General features: G+C 54.5%; 1 protein-coding gene across 1 annotated transcript; it reads left to right on the top strand.

Annotated features, from left to right (window-relative positions):
* Positions 1-208: 208 nt before the first annotated feature.
* LOC103534142 (Krueppel-like factor 5) lies at positions 209-21,325 on the top strand. Its single transcript, XM_030449348.1, is given in 7 exon segments — positions 209-227; positions 230-283; positions 286-371; positions 10,861-10,908; positions 14,018-14,897; positions 17,122-17,181; positions 21,105-21,325. Coding segments are annotated over 7 exon segments (1,326 nt in total). The 3' UTR covers positions 21,284-21,325.
* The last annotated feature ends 1,445 nt before the right edge of the window (positions 21,326-22,770 follow it).

The following is a 22,770-nucleotide window of genomic DNA, read 5'->3' as shown; positions in this document are numbered from 1 at the left end:
CACTTGGCCTCCCGGGATTAGCAACTCGCTCCTCTCAGCCTTCAGGTTTTTGGCTTTTGGTTGGTTTTAGATTTTTTTTTTTTTTCTTTCCCCCTCTCCTTCCATTATTTATTTCCCCCACCCCCACACACCCCTTTTTTTTTTTTTCCTTTTTAAATACTATTCACAACCAGGAGTTGTTTCCTCCTTCCCCGGGGTGGCGGGAGGAATGAGCAGCGGGCTGGTGCTGTGCCCCCGCTCCCCGAGGAACCCTCGGCTTTTACCCCTCTGAAACCCGTCGCCATGTCGGGGAGCCCGGAGAAGACACCCCGGTCTTCGAGGACATCAAACCCCCCGCCCGGCCCCTGGAGAACCCCCCCGACCTGGTGCAGGTAAGGCCGGGGCTTTCCCCGGGACGGGGCCAGCGCCTGCTCGGGGGCTGCTGGGTGCCTTCAGCAAACCCCACCGGGGAAGGGTTTTTACTTAAAATCAGGGTTTTTTAGTTGTTTTGTGGTTTTGGGGTTTGGTTTTTGGTTTTTTGTTGGTGTTTTTTTTTTTTTTTTGGCTAAAACACCTCTGCTGCTTTCTGCACTCGTGCTTTCCCCTCCTGCCGGATTTTCTCTTGGGCGTGTTGTGTTTCATTGATTTATTTATTTATTAATCTTTTCTTTTTTTCTTTTATTTTCCTTTTTTTTTTTTTTTTTTTTCCTTCCCCTCCTGCCTTTCTTTGAAAGGAGGAGAACCTGGGACCCTCTCCCCCGGGGGTTCAGCAGCTGGAAGGGGGGTGGGGTGGGAATGTCTCTGCTCCACTAAGAAGTGGGGAAGGTGGGTGGAGGGGGCAGGTGGGAGGTTGTTTCCCATTTTATTTTGTGATATTTGCTCCTTTAGCTTGCCACAGTAGACGTAGGAATTCTCCTTAAAATTCCCTGGTGGCTTCCCAACTCTACGTGTGCTGGAGATAAAGACCCAGATAAGGGGCTTTGGGGCGTTGCTGGTTGCTCACCCCTCTTGGACAGCCCCCTGTGTCCCTGGCCATGTCAGGAGCAGGTTCAAGCCCTGCTGCCCCATCCAGAGAAGGGGATGAGGCTCCTGGATTGGTCTTCTGGGTGGTGAACCTCTTGTCCCACCACGAAGAACTTCAGCCACACTTCCTGGTGGGAGAATGGATGACCCAGGCCTGCCCCAGCCCCCTGCCATGGCTTTGGCCCTTTTCCCCCCTCAGAGGAATGGGGTGAGCTGGGGTGTGGGGTGTCTGGCCCTGCCAGAGGGTAATGATTAACCCTGCACCCCGTGTCCCCAGCGCCATTTTGATCGGGGTGGAAGGGCGGCTCCGGCCCCTCAGTCCTGGGCTTCCCCTCAGGGACCTGCTTGTCCTGGCCATGGCTTCCCCTCATGGACCCCTTCATCCCAACCATGGCTTTCCCTCAGAAACCTCCTCATCTGGCCATTGCTTCCACCTCATCCACAGCTTGTCCAGGCCACGGCTTCTCCACAGGGACCCTCCTCATCCCACCCATGGCTTCTCCTCAAGGACCCCCTCATCCTGGCCCACTGTTCCTCTGGAACAGAGAGGACTTGGAGCTGTGTTTCCACCCCCTGCTTCCCCCGTCCCTGGTGGCACTGATGCCCTAAAGGGCCACTTTTGGGGCTCTCTTCTGCAGAGGGAGATGGTGGGATGAAGGTTGTGTTCCCAGCAATGTGTTCCATTGCTGTATTCCCACCTGATGATCCACTGTGGGTCAAAGCTGGGGGGGTCAAAGGAGGCCACTGCCTTCCCCCGTGGTGGTCCAAGGGCTGCTGGAGCCCCTACATGTCTTGGGTGGGAGATCTGAAGTCAGAGTGGTGAAGGCTGTGGGTTATCTCTGGGGATTGTTCCTGGTGGGAAAAGGTGGCAGCTCCCCGTTGGGTTTGAGGTCCCAACCTTTCTCTTTCTTTCTCTCCCCCTTTGCTTTCTCTCCCCCTTTGTAACCTCGGCTGCTGGGTGGGATTAACCCCACACCTCAGCTGTGGCCATGGGGGGGGTGGGACAGCCCCGTGCTACCTCTTGTTCTCCTCCTGAGGGACGTGGGGATGCAGAGCCCACCCGTGGCTGGAAACACCTTCATCCCAGGTGGTGGGGATGAAGGGCTTTCTCACCCTGCTTTGGTCCCTGGGGGAATGCCACCCGACTGCTGGTTCCCCCCCCCCCCCCCAAGGTGCCCACCCTGTGTCCATTTGGATCCCTGGGATGGAGGCTGGGAAGCTGCAGGGCTGGAGCTGAGCACCACCTCACCCCTGCTCCCTGCATCACCCCAACAACCACTTTGGGAACCTCTTTGCAAAAAAATCAGAGGTGAAACATGATGGGTGGCAAACCCCTGACAGCCCAGGGCTGGACCCCCCATCTCCTGGGGAGGAATTTCCCGTCTGGTTTTGTTTTTTTTTAATCCCCTTTTCTTTCACGGGACGGGAGAAGAGGTTCTGGAGGAGCCGCCGTAGCTGGAGGGTGGGGAAGCTCTGAGGGCTTCACGTCTGGGAAAGCTTTTGCTCGGGAGAGTGTTTATCAGAGCGGTTTGACAGGAGTTATGGAAAGGGCTGTGACCTCTCGGAGCTCCGGCACCCACTGTTGCCCACGGGGCATTCCCAGCTCTCCGCGGTTTTATCTCCGGCAAAGCAAGGAGCGAGCTCCGGGCTGAAATCCTGAGCTCCGGAGTCCCCGTCCCGTCCCCTTCCCAGAGCAAACGGGAGCGGGAGGTGGGACCTGGGGGCTGCTGGAAATTTTATTCCATTGGAGACGGGTGGAAAGAGATTCCTGGAGGTCATGTGGAGTTTGTCCCTTTCCTCTGCCTTCCCAGCCGCCCTGCCCCAAATTAAAAAAAAACAACAAACAAATAAGACATGAAAAGAGGAGGGGAAAGGGCTTGTGTGAGAGAAGAACTTTTCCTGTCTGGTTTGGGTCAGATTGGCCAGAAACAGAATTTTCTTCTTTAAACCTCAAGGGGCCTGTGCTAGAAGGAAGATGGAAATTGTTGTTGTTATTGTTGTTATTGTTGTTATTGTTGTTATTGTTGTTATTGTTGTTATTGTTGTTATTGTTGTTGGGTTTGTTAATAATAATAGTAATAATAATAGTAATAAAAACCCCAAAGCAAGGCACGTCCAGGCAAACATTTCAGAAGAGGAGAAGACACCTCCTCGTTGTTACCTGGGGTTGAGGAACCCTCCTGGGGTCATTGCTGCTTGTCAGATGTGTGACTGTCCCTCTGGGCTCGACCTCTTGTAGAAAGAGGAGTTGTGTTGAGGCTGGTGACCACCTAGAGGGGACAAAAGCTTTTCCTTTCCCTGGAGTGGACACAGGTGCTGTAGAGTTCCCCTGACTTTATTCTGGCTGTGGTTTTGCTTCTGGTATCTCAGAAGAAGCTGGGCCAAGCATTTTGAGGTGTGAGCTTTCTGTTTCAATCCTGCTCTGTCCCTGTGGGGCTCTGGAGGCTGTGTCCTACATCTCAGCTGTCTGAGCCCCTTTTTGGCCACGTTGTTGGCATGGCCATTGGTGCACTGGGGTGGTGACTGGATGCTGGTTCTCTCTGGGACCAGGGATGGCTTTCCTGCTCCCCAGAGCACAGCTTCAGTTGGAACCAGGGTGCTGGGTCTCAGTCTTAGGGATGAGGTTGTGGTCGGGGCCAGGAAGGTGTCCTGCTCCAGGACAGCAGAGATGTAGAACTCCACAGCCAAGGTCAAAGGAGGGGTTCAACCCCTTGGGCTGTCAGGAGTTGCATGAGGTGAATGGATGCAGCTTTTCCGCAGGGAAAGAGGAGGTGGTGGTGGCTTTGGAGTTTTGCTCTGTGTCTGTTGGGGCTGGGGGTAGCTGAGCCCGGGCATCTTTCTGCAGTTTAGTGTTGACTGAAACTGCTGTGTCCTCCTCTGCTCTCCTCATCCCCAGCATGGTCAGGGGAAGAAGGTGATGCTGCTCAGGGGGGGGACACCCCTAGAGAGGAAGGAGCTCAGTGGGGCAGCTCCCATTCCCATGGCTGTGCCCGTGTTTGAGGACAGGTCTTTGAGGTCCTAGTGTTGCAGTAGGAAGGGTCTTCCCCTGCCAACCTCTGCTGGGTGGTGAACCCTGTGAGGATCCAGCTGGTTTGGTGAAGCACAAGCCAAGATGGTGGTGGGCTGGTGGCTCAGCCCTTCCAGAGGGATCTCAGGAGGGATCCTTTCTGGGTTGCTCTCTTTTGGCATCAGCTGGAACCTGATGCTTTCAGGACCAGCTCGCAGATTTGCAAGTCTGATGGGCTTGCTGCCTGGCAGGTGTCTGCAGGGCCAGGGGGAAATGAAGCTGGAGGCCTCAGGAAAGGTGATTTTGTCCCTCAGCTCTTGCAGGAAGACCCTCAGGGACAGTCCTGAGCCGGGGTGGTGGTGCTGAGAGGCTCCTCGCAGAGCAGATCCTGCTGTGGGAGCGGGTCCAAAGTCATCGGGGGAGCTCGGTTCTGCTCAGCAGGCTTCAGACCAAACCGGTGCTACCGGTCAGCCCAAGACTGGGAAATTTTAGGGGGGATCTCAGCCACCTCCTTTGTTGTTTTAGTTCTCTTAATCCCCCAAACCGCAGTCTTCCCCGTGGCACGCAAGCGCCTCTGGAAGGTGCTGAGCTGCAGGATGGGACAGCTTGGCCCAACTTTGAGCTCTCTGGAGCACAATGGCTTTGTCCAGGTGGTACAAAGGCTGATTGTTCAGCCCCAGCTTGGGGGGGATGTTTGGCTGGGCAAGGTGGGGAGCGAGAGAAAGGGACAGTGCAGAAAAAAGAACAAAATTCCAGGTGTGTTTTGGCTTTTCCTCCCGCTCAGCCCGGGCTGGAACCTGTTTGCCAGCGAGGGAGCAGTTGCAAATTAGCCAGAAAAGTTGGGTTGGGTTTTTTTTTTTTTTTTTTTTTTTTTTTTTTTTCCTCTCCCTGAGCACTATAAAAGGCAAGTAGGAAAAAAAAGCAGGGAGGAAACAAGCAGGGGACTCCAAGTCCATAATAAACACAACGGATTTCCCTGGATTTCTCTTCCTCCGTGGGAAGCAAACTCCCATCGTTGTTGGAAGGAACTCGGGGAGCTCCAAGGTAGAGCATTTCTGACCTGTGCATCATCAACTGTGAATTTTCCCCTCTCAAACCTGTTTGGTCAGCTACCCTACGCTATTTTGTTCTCCTTCCCTGGTCCAGTGAGTTCTTTTATCTAACCCATCCACTGCAAATAATCACACTTACAGCCGTCTTGTTAGCTGAGCCCCTTGATTAGAATATTTGCTTTTCTTGTGCTCCATTGGTGAATTACATGAGTCACAGGGTCCAGTTGGTGTTTGGGGATTGGATAACTCATGTTTACAATTCAGATGTTCTCAGAACTTGAGCTAGCATGAAAAACTCTCCAAAAAGCCCCATGGGCTGTTTACCACATCAAAGAAGTTCAGCCCCTTCCAAGCTCAGGTTGAAACTCAAACAAAGAATTGTTCATTAAGTTCAGAAATGCTTGGAGAATCCTTTGAAAATTATGACTTTTGAATTTCTTTTTAATGTGATGAGGACTTCAAGTTTCCACTGAGGGCAGGATTTGCAAGTATTAAAATGAATTTAATAACCTTGGTCTTTGTAGTGTTTCCAGTAGGAAGAGGATGGCAAGAAATCAGTCCCAGGGTAGCAAGTCTGAAAACACAGGAGAAAAAAAAATATCATCCCCCCATTATCATGTCTGTCACATCTCAGGCAGTTTGTTTCATGAATCTAAACCCTTCCTGGAGAGGGCAGAGATACGTGGGCACCTACTCACCAGCCAAGCCAGCCCAGCACTTCAGTGTTCCCATTGCTGTTTTCTGGTTTGTTGCTCCCTGAGGACAGTCTGGGGAGCTGACCCCAGGGGCTGGCTGAATATATGCGGATGGAAATCCTTCTTGCAAGGAATTAAGAAAGTTTGATGGACTCTAAAACACAGAAATGACCCAGGTTTGTTAAACTGAATGGAAAAATCAGGGCACCTCCCCTTCCCAAGCGATCGCTCAAGATGCTGTTGGTGTAGAACCTGAGGTTTCGTTCTGAGCAGGTTCCAGTATTGGGTGGTTTTCTGGTTCTGTCTCGTGCTTTGGGGAGAACTCAAACTCGTTGTCTTGGCTGGAGCTTTGTCACCACCTCTGGGGGACAATGAGTGTCACAGCCCTGACGTTTCCCAGGGCTGGCAAAGCCCAGGCTCCAAAATCCTTTGGCTGGGGTTTCTCCAGGGCTTGGTGCCTTCTCTACTGGAGCTATTGCCTGTTCTTGGTCTGGGCTGTATTTTCCCTTAATTAATAGCAATTAGAAATTAATTTCTAGGCAGGGAAAATGCAGTAAGAGAGGGTTTGTGGTGAGGGAATGGATCTCGAGGAAACTTTGAGGCTTCCCACTCCCTGCGAGCAGAAGGACCACAAATAAACGGTCCATAATTCCACAAATAGATGGTCCAGAACACCACAAATAAATGAAAGCAGAGGCCAGCATGTGTGGCAGAAGGGGCTGCAGCAGGTGGACCTGCTCCAACATCCCCCTCATTCCCCGGTTCTGGAGGTATCTCCTTGGCTGGGTGCTGTGCAAGCTGAGGAGAACAAAGTTGGCCCAAGGACCTCCTGGTTCAAACAGAAAGCTTTTCACCTGCCTTAGGGTTTTGTTTTGGTTTGCTGACTGGTTTGGCAAGGAAGTTGGGGGCTGTCAGGATGGTGGGGTTTGCTCTCTGTGAAACCTGACCTTGGTTTTCCCAGAGGTGCACGGGGGAACTGGGGCTGCCTCGTGCAGGGGAAAAACAGGATTTTTTTTTTTTTTTTTTTTGGGGGGGTTGTTTTATCACTTGCTGAGTGCCAGGAGGACCTCACAAGCCCAGCAAGCAGGGGATGACTCACTCTGCCTTTGTCAGCCTCTGCCCTGGGAATGTGCTGCTTTTCTGCTGATCAGAGGAGGTGATGAGTGTGAGGTTTGAGATGGTTGAGGCAGAATGAATCCCACTCATAGCCCTGCTGAGGAAGCTCTCCCTGAGCTCCACCAGCCCTCTCCTATGTCACACTCTGGTCAGGACACCATCCAGAGGGGAGCTGGAAGGCTCAAGGAGAAGCCCAGTGTCCAATGGAATGGCTGGAAAGAGGTGGATGAATTTGTCCAGGTTCCATCCCCTCTGATTCAGGGTGTGAAGTGGAGCTGCAGCACTGGGTGCCTGCTCAGCTTGATGGGGAAACCTCCAGTTGGCTTTGGTGGGCTTCACCCCAGGCTTTGCTGAGCCCAGAGCAGCTCAGGATTAAAAAAATCTGTGGACAAAGGCACAACCCCCTTCCATCCTTGTGTCACTTTTGGCGTGAGCTTTCTCCAAGCTCAATGCCTCCAAGTTCTACCCTGCTAGGTTGCTTCCCATCCCTTTGTGGCTTTATTTTGGAAGGGTTTCTGCTTGCTCTCTCAAAGCCTGCTGGAGCCTGGCTGCTCCAAACTGCTCCTCTCCCAGGCACTTGACCTTGGAGTTGGATGAGAGTGTTTTTTTTCCTGGTTCCTTTGGCCTTTGGGATTGCTGACTCCAGTGGCCTGATTCCTGTGATAAATGGCCGAGGTAGATTGGAGTGAGCCTTGGAGTGAGGCTTTATCAGCTGCTGGAGGAAACAAATAGCAAACAGAGCCAGCAAGTCTGCTGGAAACCTTGCTGCCTCCTGGCTCAGGCAGAGGTCAGCCAAGCTCCCAGCTCTGCCCACATCTCCCGTGACAGGGATGTTTGGCCTCAAGGAAACTCCTGCACCAGAGTAATCCCCTCCCAAAGCAGCTGCTGGCTCATCCAGGAGCTCCTGGCACAAGCCTGGAGAAAGGGTTTCTCTCTGGGGCCATCTTCTGCTCCAGGAGCTGCTCTGGCAAGTGGAAAGGTGTGAGAGCTTCAAGATGGGAAGGTGGTTTGGGATTGAGCACCTCCTGAAGTCTTCTCCATGGACTCCAGAGAGTTTGCAGAGAGGCTCCTGCTTAGGTGCTCCCTTTCCATGGAGCCAGAGGTGATGGAGATGCTTCCTGCCCCACACCATGGAGCTGAATGCTTGGAGGGCAGCAGTACCTTCATGGAACTTTGCTTTTAACCTCTTTGAGATAGCGAAGGAGCTGACCTGGGGATTTCTGCAGCCCAGCAGCCACCAGTTTGGCTCTGCTGCCAGCACTGGGGCTTTGTTGTTCCCAGCAGCTGAAGGTTTGGCCCCGTGTGTAGCTGGAAGGAGGAGTCCTGGAAGGGGGTTTCTGTGCTAATCCCCCTTTGCAGAGAGTTCCAGGAGACTTGAGGAACAAACAGAAAATAACGTCGATCGAGGTCAATATCAAAACCAAATGATCAGAGAAACAAATATTTACCCAGGTCAATATTTAACTAGGGAGACAATAAACGCTGATATTGAACCAAATCTGGATATAAATATGGTCTATTTATAACGTGCTGCTTTGAAGGGGCACTGCCAGGTACTTGCCATGGTCTTTGATTGATGATTATCCTCCCCATTGTTTGCTGATTCCCTCGGAGGTTGGAGTTTCATGCAGGTGCACGTAGGACAAAAAAAACAAAAAAGAAGGTGCCCTGCGTCATCCCCAGCCCTTCTCCCACGCCTGCCCTGCTCAGGGGGGTTCCTCACCCCCAGGAGGGGCTCCCCTTGCCCCAGGAGTGGGTGTTCAGCTCATCCCCTGGGTGTTCAGCTGTGCCCCCATCCCTTGAGCCCCTGCCTGGCAGGGCTGTGCTGCTGCTTGTCCTTTCCTTGCAGCTCTCTTCTCAAAACGTGGCTGTGGGGAGCCTGAGGAGGTGGCCTTGATGCCCCCTAGAACTTCAGAGCAGGCTTAGGGGGTGTGGGGTGGACAAGCCAGGGCTGGAAGGTGCCGAGTACTGAAGAAATCCCTCCTCCTGGAGCCCTTTCCCCCTCCAAGCCTTTCCCTCTGCCAGCTCCAGGAGTTGTTGCTTGTTTAGCAAACACTGATTGTGCTCTCCCTGTCCCCAGCTGCTGCTGGTGACAATGTCTGACGGTGGTGACACCATCTGATGTTTCTGTGATGGTTTTGTTGTTTGTCAACTCGGGATTAGAAAAGATTTAATCACGGGCAGGACACCTCCCCCCTCCTGCCCTGGACAGCCCAGGGTGCTGGGTCCTCTCCTGGCCCTGCTGGCAGGGTGACATGGTTGTCCCCAGCACCCTTTTTGTCCTCCCAAGGAATGTTTGTCTTGGGCCCCGAGTGTATTGATCAAGGTCCTGATAAGCCCTCACCATCCTTTGGCAATGTCTGGAGGGAAGGGGGGTGGGGAGAGGTCTCCAGGAGGCTCCTGCAGGGTTTTATGGAAACTGGCAGATGGTGGAAAGGGGGGGACACTGGTGCTGGGGCCTATTAGCCACAGGAGAATCCACTCTGGGGGATGCAGGGCTTCCTGGTTGTCTGTCCCCATCCAGCAGCTGGCTGGGGGGGTGGCTTTGTCCTGGTCCCAGGGTGCTGGGTGCTCCCCAACAGCTGCTCTGGCAGAGCCTGGGGGTATCTTGCCCATCAGGTCCCAGGTTCACCCAGTGTCACTTCTGGTCCAGTGACACAAAGGGGTGTCCCATGGCCTTGTCTGGAGAGGACAAAGTGCTCCTTCACACCTCCTTCCTTTTCCTGCTTGGAAAACCATCCTCCGTGCTCAGAAATAGCTCCTGGGGCTCGGAGCTCCTGGCCTGTGGCTCCTACAGTGGCTGCTGGAGCCCTTGTAGGGGGACTTGTGGCATGGTCACCCCCAGCCCTTGGACCTCACCCTTGTCACAGTGATGCTGGCGCTGCTGGGGGCTGCAGGACCACCTGAGCCCTCTGAAGACCAAGGGGCTTTCCAGCTTGAAGGCTCTGGAGGCTTTTTCCTCCAAGTCCCAGCAGGCACCTCCTGCTGAATGAGCTCCCTGACTACGGGAGGAGCTCAGCCCTTCTCCAAAAGGCACAGAAATGGTTAATTCCCTGCCTGGGGCTGGCAGGCAGGAAGGAAGGGATGGGCTTCCAGGTGATGACCTTCCAGGTCACTGCACCACGGTGCCTTGTCCTCAGCTGCCCTCTCCAGAGCCACCCCAGGCAGGGCTGAGCTGGCCACATGGCTACCAGGACCTGCTTGGGGCTGGCCAAGGAGTCTGCAGAGATCTGGTGTCTCTGGGGTTTCCTCCTGAAGGGGTCTTCAATGCCTGCCTTTGCCTTTGTGCTGCTTCCCACTGGACTCTTGGATGCAGGCAGCTGGCAGAGCAGGGAGTTCTGGGGGTCTCCTGGTGTGGTTGGCCCCAAAATGAGGGATCCAGCAGCTGGACCAGCACCTGCAGTTGATGGGGGTGATGGGACACCCCTTCCAACCCCCGAGCCCACACAGCAGTGTTTATCTCCTCATGCTTCTGGGCATGGAGACCAGACAGGGACCAGCAGCTCTCCAGGGATGGGAGCTCTCAGGGTGGCACCCATCCCCTCCAGGCCAGGTAGAGGTGGGCTCTCCCCAGGTCCTCTGTTTGTAGGAGCCTGGCAGTGATGTGATGCTGAGAGCTTCACCTTGGAGGTGCTGGGTGTGCCTGGTGTCTCCTGGCCATCAAAGCATCTTGTGGTGGGTGCCTGTGCCAGGGAGGGGGTGCTGGGGTTTGGTCATGGCCCTGGGGCAGGTGGCTGGGGGCTTCCTGGCACCGGGGCACCCACCTGACCCTGCCCACCCCTCCTGTCACTGTCACCCATCACCATCTCCATGTCTGGGGGGCTGTGGGGGGGAAGATGCTGGTGATGGTGGTGGGGACCTGCCTGCTGACGAGGTGGTCCCTGGAGGCTGGGAGGGAGTGGTGGGGGTGGGGACCCTTCATGGCTGGGGGAGGTGGGTGGGCACCGTGGGAGAGCACCCCACTAACCCAGCCCTCTCTGCCCCACAGCTGCACCCAATGAGGATGGAACAGAGGATGCCACCGCTCATTCTTGAGGTGAAGCCCTTTCCTCCTTCTTCTGCCCCTCTTGGTACCCTGAAAGCCCCTGAGAGATGGAGCTGGGGCTTCCTCACATGAGTGGGGGTCACCCCGAGGCACTGGTGAGGCCGTGGTGGCAGCTCTGCTCCCTCCTTCCAGGCTTCTCCATCTGTGAGCCACCCCCTGGGGCCATCTCATTCCTGGCCTCTGTGTTCCCCACCAAGCATGAAGGGAGCCAGGAGTGACACCCAAGTAGGGATCCCACCCAGATCCATCAGCACTGAGTCAGCCATCCCCATTGTGCTGACTCTGGGCTGGGAAGCTGGTTTGGGGCAGAGGATGGGCTGGGAGGAGGTGCTGAAGGACATGGGTGGCTCTTGGGTGTCAGCACCAGCAGTGTGGGAGCAGACAGGGGCTCCACGGTGGTTTTGGGGCCACAAGCAAGAAAAGTTGCCCCTTTTTTTCCCACTCTCAGGGTGGTGTGGGACCCGGGCCACCACTCTCAGCAGTGTGGTAGGACAGTCTGGATTCCTGGGGCTGGGATCCTCTCCTGCCCCCCAACAACTCCTTTCCTCAGCCCCCCTGGAGTGCTGAGGATCAGCAGGGGCTGCATGGGACGAGGAGAAGACTTTTTACCCTGCAGGTTGGGGATGGTTGTGAGAGGAAAGGAGGCCAGGAGACAGGGAGGAGAAAGCAGGCTTTGGATCTGCACTTAGGGCCCTCCAACACCTTCCTACATTTCATATCCCTGCCCTACAAAGAGCCACTGGGGGTGTGGAGGGGGAGACCTTCCCTTGGGAACTGAAGGTGAGAAAGTGAAATGCCAGAGATAAGGGAAGTGGTGAAGTCAAAAGGCACCCAAAGCCCTCCCCTTGCCCAGCTCCTGGTGGTTTCACTGCTCAGGTATGTTTGGCATTCCCAGCCTCTGGTACTGCCTTGAGCCAGCTGCTCCCAAGGGTGACACCAACATCCCAAAGGCAGAAGCACCCAAGGCTCAGCTCCAAAGCCTTGGCACGGTTCTACCTTGGGCAGCAAGCCCGGGTTGGACACTTGAGGGGGGAGCAGAGGAGGGAATCAGAGGTTCTGATTCTACCAGGATGGAGCTGAGGAGCTCTGATGCTCTTCCCTGATGCTTGAGCTTCAGGAGGTGCAGGAGTTTCCTCACGTGGAGCATGGTCCTTCCAAGTCCTTCCAAATCCAGCCTCTCTCATCCTCTCCTGGTGTAGCAGGAGGTGTGTTTGTGGCAGGGACTCTGGGTGGGTGCCAGCTCACCCTGCGTGGCTGCTATGGCTCAGGGAGGTGCAAAAAAAAGCTCTGAATGAGCTGGAAGTGCAGGTGAAACATTTCCCTGGGAAAGGGCGAGGAAATCTCTTGGGTCCCATCCAGCTTTGTTCAGAGGTTGTGGCGGGGATGGCTTTGGCCCCTGGCACTCCTGTGACATCGTTCAGAGCTGTAAAACAACCCTCGGCTGAAGCCTGGCAGGGGGTGGGGTGAGTCCAGTTTGCTCTGCCAGGGAAACCCAGTGGTTCTGCCAGGGGAACCCTGTGGTTCTGCCAGAGGAACCTGGTGGTTCTGCCAGGGAAACCCAGTGGTTCTGCCAGGGAAACCCAGTGGTTCTGCCAGGGAAACCCAGTGGTTCTGCCAGGGGAACCTGGTGGTTCTGCCAGTGGAACCTGGGGGTTCTGCCAGGGAAAGCCAGTGGTTCTGCCAGAGGAACCCAGTGGTTCTGCCAGGGAAACCCAGTGGTTCTGCCAGGGAAACCTGGTGGTTCTGCCAGGGAAACCTGGTGGTTCTGCCAGGGAAACCCTGTGGTTCTGCCAGGGAAAGCCAGTGGTTCTGCCAGAGGAACCCTGTGGTTCTGCCAGGGGAACCTGGTGGTTCTGCCAGGGGAAGCCTGTGGTTCTGCCAGAGGAACCCGGTGGTTCTGCCAGAGGAACCCGGTGGTTCTGCCAGAGGAACCCGGTGGTTCTGCCAGGGAAACCCAGTGGTTCTGCCATGGGAACCTGGTGGTTCTGCCAGAGGAACCCTGTGGTTCTGCCAGGGGAACCCTGTGGTTCTGCCAGGGAAACACAGTGGTTCTGCCAGAGGAACCTGGTGGTTCTGCCAGAGGAACCCGGTGGTTCTGCCAGAGGAACCCGGTGGTTCTGCCAGCTCCTCTGCATATGAATGATTCACCAGGGCCTGCCCTGAGCTGACACCACCCCATTAGAAGCTGGAGGTTCCGAGCAGAGCGTTGCCCCGGGGCTCCCAACCCGCAGAGAGCAGAACCTGAGTCATCAGGTGCCAGGGCTGATTTCCTAGCGGGTTCTCCATCGGGTTGCTGAGTCATTGGGCCTGGATCCAATGGGATGTGGCATCAGATGTGAACCAGCAGCCTTTCCAGCTCCATCCCATCTCTAGCCCTGCATCCTCCTGTTTGTGGCTGCCCCATCCCTGGCAGTGTCTCAGCCCAGGTTGGATGGGGCTGGAGCAGCCTGGGCTGGGGGAGGGGTCCCTGCCCATGGCAGGGGGGTGGAATGAGCTGATCTTGGAGGTCCCTCCCAACCCTACTCAACCAAGCCAGTCTGGGGTTCTGTAATCCATCCCTGCTCCTCCAGCCCTGGCTGCACCTCCAGCAGCTCTCAGGGGATGGATGCTGGGCAGAATTCTGGGGTTCATTTGAGAAGAAGGTTTGCAGCTGATTTCCCAAGGGGTGGGAGGGCTGTGAGGAGCACAAAGAGCCCAGCGAGGTGGCCCCGAGCTCCTGGAGAAGGAGAAGGTGCAAAGGGGATTTTTCTGAGGGCCCTTCCTCATCAAAATAGTTTGGGGTTGGGGTTTTTGTTTTTGTTTTTTTTTTCTTTTTTTTTGAAGGGGAAACCTGGGCTGGTGAGAGGTGTCCCTGCCCATGGCAGGGGGAGTTGGAATGAGTGGATCTCTAAGGTCCCTTCCATGCCAACCCATTCTATAGTTCTGTGATTCCGTGGGTCTATGACTCAATCCTGGGGAGGCTGTGGCTGGGTCAGAGCCCGAAGCTCAATCACCACATCCTGTGCCCCATGGGGTGCTCCTATTGAGCCTTGGACTCTTCACAAAGTCTCTTCTCTGCGTTGTTTTTTGTTTGTTTGTTTTATTTTGTTTCTTGCCACAGGCCCGGTCCGAAATGGATAAATACCTTTCAAACGAGGTGCCCCCCATCCCCATGCTGGCAGACAAGAAGTACCGCCGGGAGAGTGCCTCTGTGGTGGATGAGTTCTTCTCCACGGAGAAGCCCACGTCCACCCCGTACAGCGTCAACATCAACGTCATCCTGCCCGACACCACCCACCTGCGCACGGGACTCTTCCGACCACCCAAGCCTCTGCCACCCTTCCCTCACATCAAAACAGAGCCCGGCACCAGCTTCTCCCAGCCCTGCTCCTCCGCCTCCACCCAGACCCTGCCCGACTTCACCAGTGTCTTCAGCATGCCCCAGTCCGTGGCGGTCAACAACATCTTCATCAAGCAGGAGATGCCTCCCGAGGTCCCCCAGCAGTCCCAGCTCTACCAGTTGCCCCTTGGCAACGGAAGCTCTGACATCACCACGCTCACCCCTCCCGGGCAGCACACGGCCATCAGCAGCCTTGCTGGTGTCACCATGTCCACGGGCGGCACCGTGTCCGGCGTGGGCCACCGAGCAGTCCCCCCGGGGGGTCCGGTCAAGCAGTTCCCCCACGTCTCCCAGGGACAGGGAAGCTTCAGCATCTCCGGGCAGTTCTACTCTGCCCCGGGGGTCACCCTGCCCCCCTCGCCCCCAAACTCACAGCCTGGCAGCCCCGAGAACCAACCCGAGCTCATCAACACCATCTCTCCCCCGCCGTCCTACGAAGCCACTTTTGGACTGAAGTTGGTTCAGTCAGCCCAGGCCCCCCCGGTCCCCAATGGCCTGGGGACCCTCTCCCAAGGTCATGTTGTCATGCAGCCCCCCAAGTACAACAGGCGCAACAACCCCGAGCTGGAGAAGAGGAGAATCCATCACTGTGACTACCCAGGTATGCTCCTGGCTGAGGGGTGGGTTTGTCTGGGGGGGGTCAGGTCTCTTCTTGACCCCCCGAGGCTGCCTTGGGCCTTGGCAGGAGCTGCACCTGAAATCCCTCTGTCTGCCTCTGCATGATGATGGGAGCTGTGGGGCAGGGTGGGGACCCCAGAGAAGTGGGGTTCATACCAACCCACCACCACAGGAGCAGCTGAGGTCAGTTTCCCCTTTTCCTTTCCTTTCCTTTTCCTTTTCCTTTTCCTTTCCTTTTCCTTTTCCTTTTCCTTTTCCTTTCCTTTTCCTTTTCCTTTTCCTTTTCCTTTCCTTTCTCCTTTCCTTTCCCCTTTCCCCTTTCCCCTTTCCCCTTTCCCCTTTCCCCTTTCCCCTTTCCCCTTTCCCCTTTCCCCTTTCCCCTTTCCCCTTTCCCCTTTCCCCTTTCCCCTTTCCTTTCCTCCCCATAAGGAGTGAGAAACCATCCTGAATGATGGTGGCTGCAGAAGCTCAGCCCAGGGGCCTGTTTAGCCCAGATCCTGTCCCCAGAAAGTGACCTGAGGAAGTATCTAAGAATAGGAATCATAGAATTGACGGGGTTGGAAGGGACCTCAGAGAGGACAGGTTGAGAGAGATCTTTCTGTGCTTCCATCTCCCCACCCTCTGGCAACCTGCAGGGCAGGGACTTTCTGAGCCAGAAGCTGCACCCACCTTCTCCTGGGTAACAGCTTCAGCTGAGCTTTTTTTTTCTCCCTTCTGCTGATGGTGACAGATGAAGGGTGGAAGTGACAGACCCCATGGCTCTTGTCAGACCTGGTCAGGGCAAGAGCTTCATGCTTGCCAGTTTGCAGCAGGATTTTGCCCTGCCTGGGAAGGCAGGAACCCACCTGAGGTGCAAAAAAAAACCCACCCAAAACCCCACCACTAATTATAACCAGTGTGTGTCTGGGTGGTGTGGACATGCAGAGACAGAAGGGCTGCTGCTAATCCCTCCTGCTGAGGTTCATCTGGAGGTGAAAGCCATCAGGGCTGGTGGCAGGGACAGCAGCTCTGGAGGAGGAAGTGATGGGAGACACGGGGAATTCACCCCGGTGACTGGATGGACAGGGGAGACCTGTTTGAAAAGCCCCAGTCCACATCTCTAGGTGGTGGCCCCAGCCCCTTCTTCCTCAGCAGAAGTGCTGCTGGAGCAAGGAAGCTCCAGGCTCAGCTCTGGCTTCTCCTGGGCTGCTCCCTCTGGGATTGGGAACTGCTCTGGGTGCTGAGCTGGCTTTGTCTCCATGCCCAGCAGTGAGGAAGCTCTTGGTCTCATCCATCCTCATCTCTCCAGTGTGAGGGACCTCTACAGAACATCAGAAATAAGACTGAATGGGGTCACCAACTCTTAGTCCTCCTACCCCGGAGAGGGGAAAGGCAGCTGCCTGCTCCTGCACCTCCCCAGCAGGATGGGGTGGGGAGCTGATCTCACCCAAGAGCTTCCTTCAGGGCTGTTTGCAAGGCAAAAAAAAAAAAAATTCACATCTTAATATGGTTGTGGACACAGAATGAGGCAAGGGCCATAAAAACATCCCGAGAAGCTTCCCTAAGCTTTATCTAACTGAAACCAGGCCCTGGCAATGGTTCAGGCTGAGGCTGTTGAAACCTTTGCTGCAGTCATGGTGAGGCTGGGAAGAGCCTTTCTTTGATCCAGCCTTTTGTTGCTGAGCTTCTGAAAAAACAAAAACCAAACCAACAAAGCCTTCCCACCAGCTTGATTCTGGATCCTGAAAGCCAGGTGCTGGCTCCATGGTGTCTCCAGCCTTTCCTGCTTGCTGGAACATTTTCCCCAAGTCTGCTGGGGGTGGGACTGTTGCAAAATCCCTCTTCTCTCCAGCTTTGTAAGATGGGATCCAGGCAGACAAAGAGCAGCACAAAGCCAGCAGCTAACAGGGGTGAACTTCAGGTTTTCATCCCACCTCCCAGCACCTACTTGAGGATGGGGGGGTGGGATTTGAAAGGCTGTGCCTGACTCTTCCCACCCCGCAGTTCCTGGGATGATGCCCATGGGGGTCAGGATTCTGTAGGAAATGATGGAGAGCTGTCAACATCTGTCTGTCTGTCTGTCTGAGAGAAGGAATGGTCTTGGGTTACTGCAGAAACAAAATGGGTCTAGCCAGGCTGATTTGCATATAATTACTCAGAGTGCTCTTCAGACCTGCTCCTTTCTCACTGTGTTCTTTTTTTTTTCCTGTTGGTTATTTTTTTTGCAGGTTGCTCAAAAGTTTATACCAAGAGCTCCCACCTGAAGGCACATCAGAGGACTCACACAGGTAAGAGCAGCACAGAGCTGCTGGGGAGGGACTTAGGACAAGGGTCTGGAGTGATGGGACAAGGGGTGATGGTTGTAGGCTGCAAGGAGGGAGATTTAAGTCTTGAAATTAGGAAGAGATTCTTTGGTGTGAGGGTGCTGAGCCCCAGGTTGTCCAGAGGAGCTGTGGCTGCCCCATCCCTGGAATTGTTCAAGACCAGGTTGGATGGGGCTTGGAGCAGGCTGGGCTGTGGGAGGTGTCCCTGCCCATGGCAGAAGGATGCCCAGACTGGCATTTACGGTCTCTCCAACCCAAACCAATCTGGGATTGGGTGGTTCTGTGCTCCTGAGGAAACTCTGCCAGCCCACACTGCTTCCACTGCTCCTGTTCCTGGTGGTGATAACGAAGCTGAGTTGATGACCTGAGCCTCGGGTGGTTACTGGGGGAAGGAGCAGGGTGAATTCCATCAACATTTTAAAAAGTCCAAAGTTGCCCTGGTTCAGAGCTGCTGCACATGGCTGGGTGCACTTGCCCTCTGGAGGCATAGTCTAGAATTTAGGAGACCTCTTGGAGGCTTCGATGGCTTGGGTGGAAGAGCTGCCCCCCAAACCTTGATCACTCAGAGCTCTTCCCAAATCCCAGCCAGGGCTGACCCTGCTCAGCCCACAGGAGACAAGGGCTTCCTCTGCTCTGTCACCAACCTCTGTGGTTCCCAACCCCTTGTCTCTTTCCTCTGCCAGCCACACAACCCTCTTGCACCCAGGGCAGTGCTGGTGCATCACCAGCCCAGGGATGGATGGGCTCTGGGAAGAGGAGCAGAAGGGCTGTGAGGGAAAAGGGACCCTGGGCTGCCCTTGCTGGTGCCAGCAGGGTGACTGCCAGCCAGCAGCTCCCACCACAACCATCCTCCTGGGGCAGCCTCGCTCAGTGGCGTTTGTGCATTCAAGCACAGGTCTCCTCATTAAGGCTTTTATTATACCTGAACCTTTATCAGATCCCCGGGTAGTCCAGGAACCATCAGTGCCCTCATAAATCTCTTTTATAGAAGGGCTGATCTTTACTGAAAGCAATTAGACTGGCCCAGAGTTCACTTTTCTTTTTATTAACAACGAACAAAACCCATCCTGAGGTTGGGAATGGGTTCTTGGACTTGGCTCTGCTCCGCTTTCCTCTTATCAGCCCTTCAAACCAGCCAGCAAGGAATTTTGCTTTGTGTGTGAGGCACAAGGGGGTTTTTATTTGTCAGGGCCTGGCTAGGAGCAGGCTGGAGACCAACACGGAAGGGGTGGGAGGAAGGAGCAGGAAGGACATTGTCCCAGCTCCGAGGGCTGGGTGGGGATGAGCGTTTGGCACTGCAGGAATCTGAATTTCAGGGCTCTTGCTTTGAAATAAAAGACCTCTTTTCCTCCTGGAGCATGGGTGGCATCTCAGACAGGCCCCGTCCCCACGGGCCATGAAATAAAAGATGGATCCAGGCAAACTTGGGCAGTTTTTGAACCCAAGTGCAGTCGTTTTCCCAGCTCGCCCTGGGAGCCCAAGGGTCTTTGCCTCCTTCAGTCGCTGTGAGAGGTGGAGGAGGTGACCTGAGCACCAAGAAAAGTGGTGGTGTTGGATGGGCAAGAAGAAGCAAATCCAAAGCTGGGTCAGAGGCAGGGTGTCTGCATCCAGCTTGGGAAGCCTCGTGCTTTGCTTTTGAGGTCCCAGCCTCAAGATGCCAGCCTGTTCCAAGCCAACTGCCCTCATCTCCCGAAGGGTTAACGAAGCCTTTTCTCTCCATTCCTGGTGGCAGCCGGGTGGAGAAGTCCACCATCTCCAAGATCTTTTCTTGTGGTTTGCCTGTTGCCATGGGCCGGGCTGTATTCATCTCCTGGAGACACCATTCATTTCCTGGGTGCCATTGTGAGATTAAATATCTAACCCGGTGGTTGCTCACCCCCCTGCTCGGGGCTGGGAATGCCAGTTTGGGGCCTTTGTTTGAGCTTGCCCTGCCGTGCTGTCCTGGGAGATGGAGCCAGCTCGTGGGACAATGGAAAGCATTTTGTTTCCATCCTGGAGATCAGCCTCTTATTGTTTGAAACCAAAAGGCATTGGTAGGGCTGACCCAGCCAGGTGACCCGACTGGGACAATGTCTGTGGCTGTGCTGTGTGAACCCCAGGATCCCCAGCGGGTCCTAAACCAGGCTTGGAAACAGACATTAATTCTGGATTTATCTGGTATTGTTATTAATTTAAGTAAATATGTGGTTGTTGTTGTTGCTATTGTTGTTGTTGTGATGATGATGATGTAGTTAAATTCTGTATTTATTCAGTGCCTGAAGGGTCTCCAGGAGAGCTGGGGAGGGACTTCAGACAAGGGCCTGGAGGGATGGGAGGAGGGGAAGGGTTTCCAGCTGCAAGAGGTGAAACTGAGAGGAGATCTTAGGAGGAAATTTTTTGGTGTGAAGGTGCTGAGACCCAGGTTGCCCAAGGAAGCTGTGGCTGCCCCATCCCTGGCAGTGTTGAAGGTTGGATGGGGCTTGGAGCAACCTGGGCTGTGGGAAGTGTCCTTGACCATGGCAAGGGTGGGACTAAAAGGTCTTGGAGGTGCCTCCAACCCAACCCAACCCAACCCAACCCAACCCAACCCAACCCAACCCAGAGCTTTCAGAGGAGCAGGACCTTGGTGCCCCCCAGCTTCACCTATCTTTCATACTTCTACATCCCAAACCTTGGTTGATCTTGCTGTGGCTGACTGTTTTGTGTTTCCTGGCCAAGCCCTGCCCTTTCCCAGCAGAGGGGAGGGACAGGGAAGGCATGTCTGAGCAGGACACACATGCCTGTGCACGCAGGCTGCGTGCGGACGTGCGCTCCCGCCGCCGCGCTCGGCAATTGGGCTGCTGGAACGGTAAATATTTGAGGTCGGGGAAAGTCAGCACATTCCCTGAACTCTGCCTGCTTGTTCAGGCTGTTAAGAGCGAGGACTAATATTTGAGAGCACCACACCCATGAGAGAGACAGAGAGAGAGAGAGAGGGTTCAGCTCCACAACCTCCCGACACGCAAGGAGTTGGAAGTGAGCTCCCAGTTCCAGCCCAGTTCCCAGCTGGCTGAGAAATTGCACAATTTGATTGATTTCAGGTTGGGAATAGGGGTGTGTGTGTGTGTGTGTGTGTGTGCAGGAGGAGCAAGAGTAGGGGGAGAGGGCAGAGCCATTACATCACCCGAATGCTGCCGGGAAACACGATGTTTGGCGTCGTTGCCGCGGGGCTGAACTTGGAGGCAACGAGGATCATAAAATCATCAACTGGGTTGGGCTGGAAGGGGCCTTCAAAGGTCATCCAGTCCAACCCCCCTGCAGTGAGCAAGGACATCTTCAGTTCCAGTAGGTTGCTCGCTCAGACCTGACCTTGAGTGTTTCCAGGATTGGGGCTTCTACCACCTCTCAGGGCCACCTCTTAAAACCTCGTTGTGAAGTATTTCTTCTTAACACCTACCCTAGCAGACCTCTCCCTAACATCTATCAACCAGGTTTCAAAGCTACAAGACCTTGTAGGAAAATTTAGATGGTACAACCCCTCTTTCCACCTGGTGCCCCTTGCCCTGTATGAGCAGCAACACTTCCTATTGGAATTTGTGGCTATTTTAGGTTAAAAAAAAAGAAGTCAGAAAATGGTTTAGCCAGAAATGTTCCAAAATCCAGCAGGAACTTGAACAGCACAAAAAAAAAACCCCAACAAGACTAGAAAGCAAAGCAGGGCAGAGTGTGCCATGGTCAAGACCTGGTTGGGATGGTCAAGACCATGGTCCCTTGGTGGCCATGGACTGCAAAAGAGCTTCAGCGTGGCCACCAGTGGGGCAGCCCTGGGTGCCCTCCAGAGTTTCCTGTAGCTGGGGCACCTTGGAGAGGACAATGTGGATTTTTGGGAGGCCAGGGTGGTACCAGTGACCCGTGTCTCTTCCTGGCAGGTGAGAAACCCTACAAATGCACGTGGGAAGGCTGCGACTGGCGCTTCGCCCGCTCCGACGAGCTGACCCGGCACTACCGAAAGCACACGGGGGCCAAACCCTTCAAATGTGTGGCCTGTGGCCGCTGCTTCTCCCGTTCTGACCACCTGGCTCTCCACATGAAGAGGCACCAGAACTAGGGAGCCTCCCAACCTCCTTCACCACTTCTCCAAGAGCAGCTGAAACTCTTCCCTTTTCACCGAGGGGCTTCTCCTCTTCTCCTCCGCAGGAACAAACCCCACGCTGTGATCAACCAGGCAGGGCAAAGCCCCCTCTGAAGGCCCTGTCCTCAGATGTTTCTGGTTTTAAATGTAATCTTATTAAAAAAAAAAAAAAAAGAAAAAAAAAAAAAAGAAAAAACAAACAAACAAAAAACAACAACCCCAAGAGTTCTAATTCTAGACTGATTTTATGACAAAGCTCCTGAGAGCACCGGGACGATGGACCTTGGATTCCAAAGGGCTTTCTTCCAGCCAACAACCAGCTATTTATTTGTCACTCAGGAGCAATTGGCCTTCGTGTCTCAAGCTCTTGGGGATTTTTATTTTTTTTTTTTTGTACCTATGGTGGCCCCAAGGAAGGCTGTGATGGGTTGGTGGCCTGGCAGCAACCGGGAGAGGTCTCACGTCAAACTTTTGGCGTAATCCTCTTGGGCTGCCTCCTGGCCTGGCCCTGGATGGGGCACCTTGTCCCATGGCCTGCCTGGGGGTTTGGCACCTCTGACTTGCATGAAGAGGAGCACATGGCCAGGGTTGTGTGTGCTGACAACCCCAGTCTCGGTGGGGGCGTGGAATCATGGAATGCCAGGTTGGAAGGGACCTCAAGGATCATCTGCTCCAACCCTTCTAGGTAGGAACATGGTTCAGATGAGAAGATGGTTTGGATGAGAGAAGATGATGAGAGCATAGAAGGGGATGGTGATATACTCACCTGCTGTGCCTTCAAGCAAGGGACAGCACAAAAGCAGGTGACAAGAGCCATCATTTGTGTCCCCTTGAGCTCACCTGGGGTTTCCTGGCAGCCACCTCACTCAAGGCTGCAAATATCTGCCCTGCTTGGCCAGGTTCTTTTGGTTGTGTCCTTAGCATTTCTGCTTCCGAGATGAATTTTGACTTCAGGTGTCTCTGGGAGGACCAGGTGGGAGTGTCCTCTCAAAGCCACCCAGAGCAAAAACAAAACCACCAATGGAGCTCTGTTTCTCCAGAATCCACTGTGCCTTTCTCCAAAAAAAAAAATAAATGAGCAGGTTCTGCTCATGCCTTGAACATGCAGAGGAGGACTCAGCCATCACCAATCACACCAGGCTTCTGCTGTCATTTCACCACATTCAGACAAAAAAGAGGAAAAAAAAAACCAAACCCAAAGCATCTTTGAACCGAATTCCAATGAATCCTGCTGTTCAGACTGCAATCATGTTACCTACCTCACAGCTTCACCACCCTAAGGCCCCTTCCCTGCTCTTCCCAGGGTGCTGTGAGGTGTTGGGCACATCAGCTGGGCTGGAGAGGCTCAGGAAAGGGCTCTGAGGATGGAAAACCCCCTGGGAAGGCAGTGGTGGTGCTGGGTGTGGGAGCTGGGGCTGAGACCATAGGGATTTCAGGGTACCTGGTGCCTCCAGAAAGCTCAG

This window comes from Calypte anna, chromosome 4 (genome assembly GCF_003957555.1).
Source record: "Calypte anna isolate BGI_N300 chromosome 4, bCalAnn1_v1.p, whole genome shotgun sequence".
Lineage (NCBI taxonomy): Eukaryota > Metazoa > Chordata > Aves > Apodiformes > Trochilidae > Calypte > Calypte anna.
This window is presented reverse-complemented; position numbering and strand designations above follow the sequence as displayed.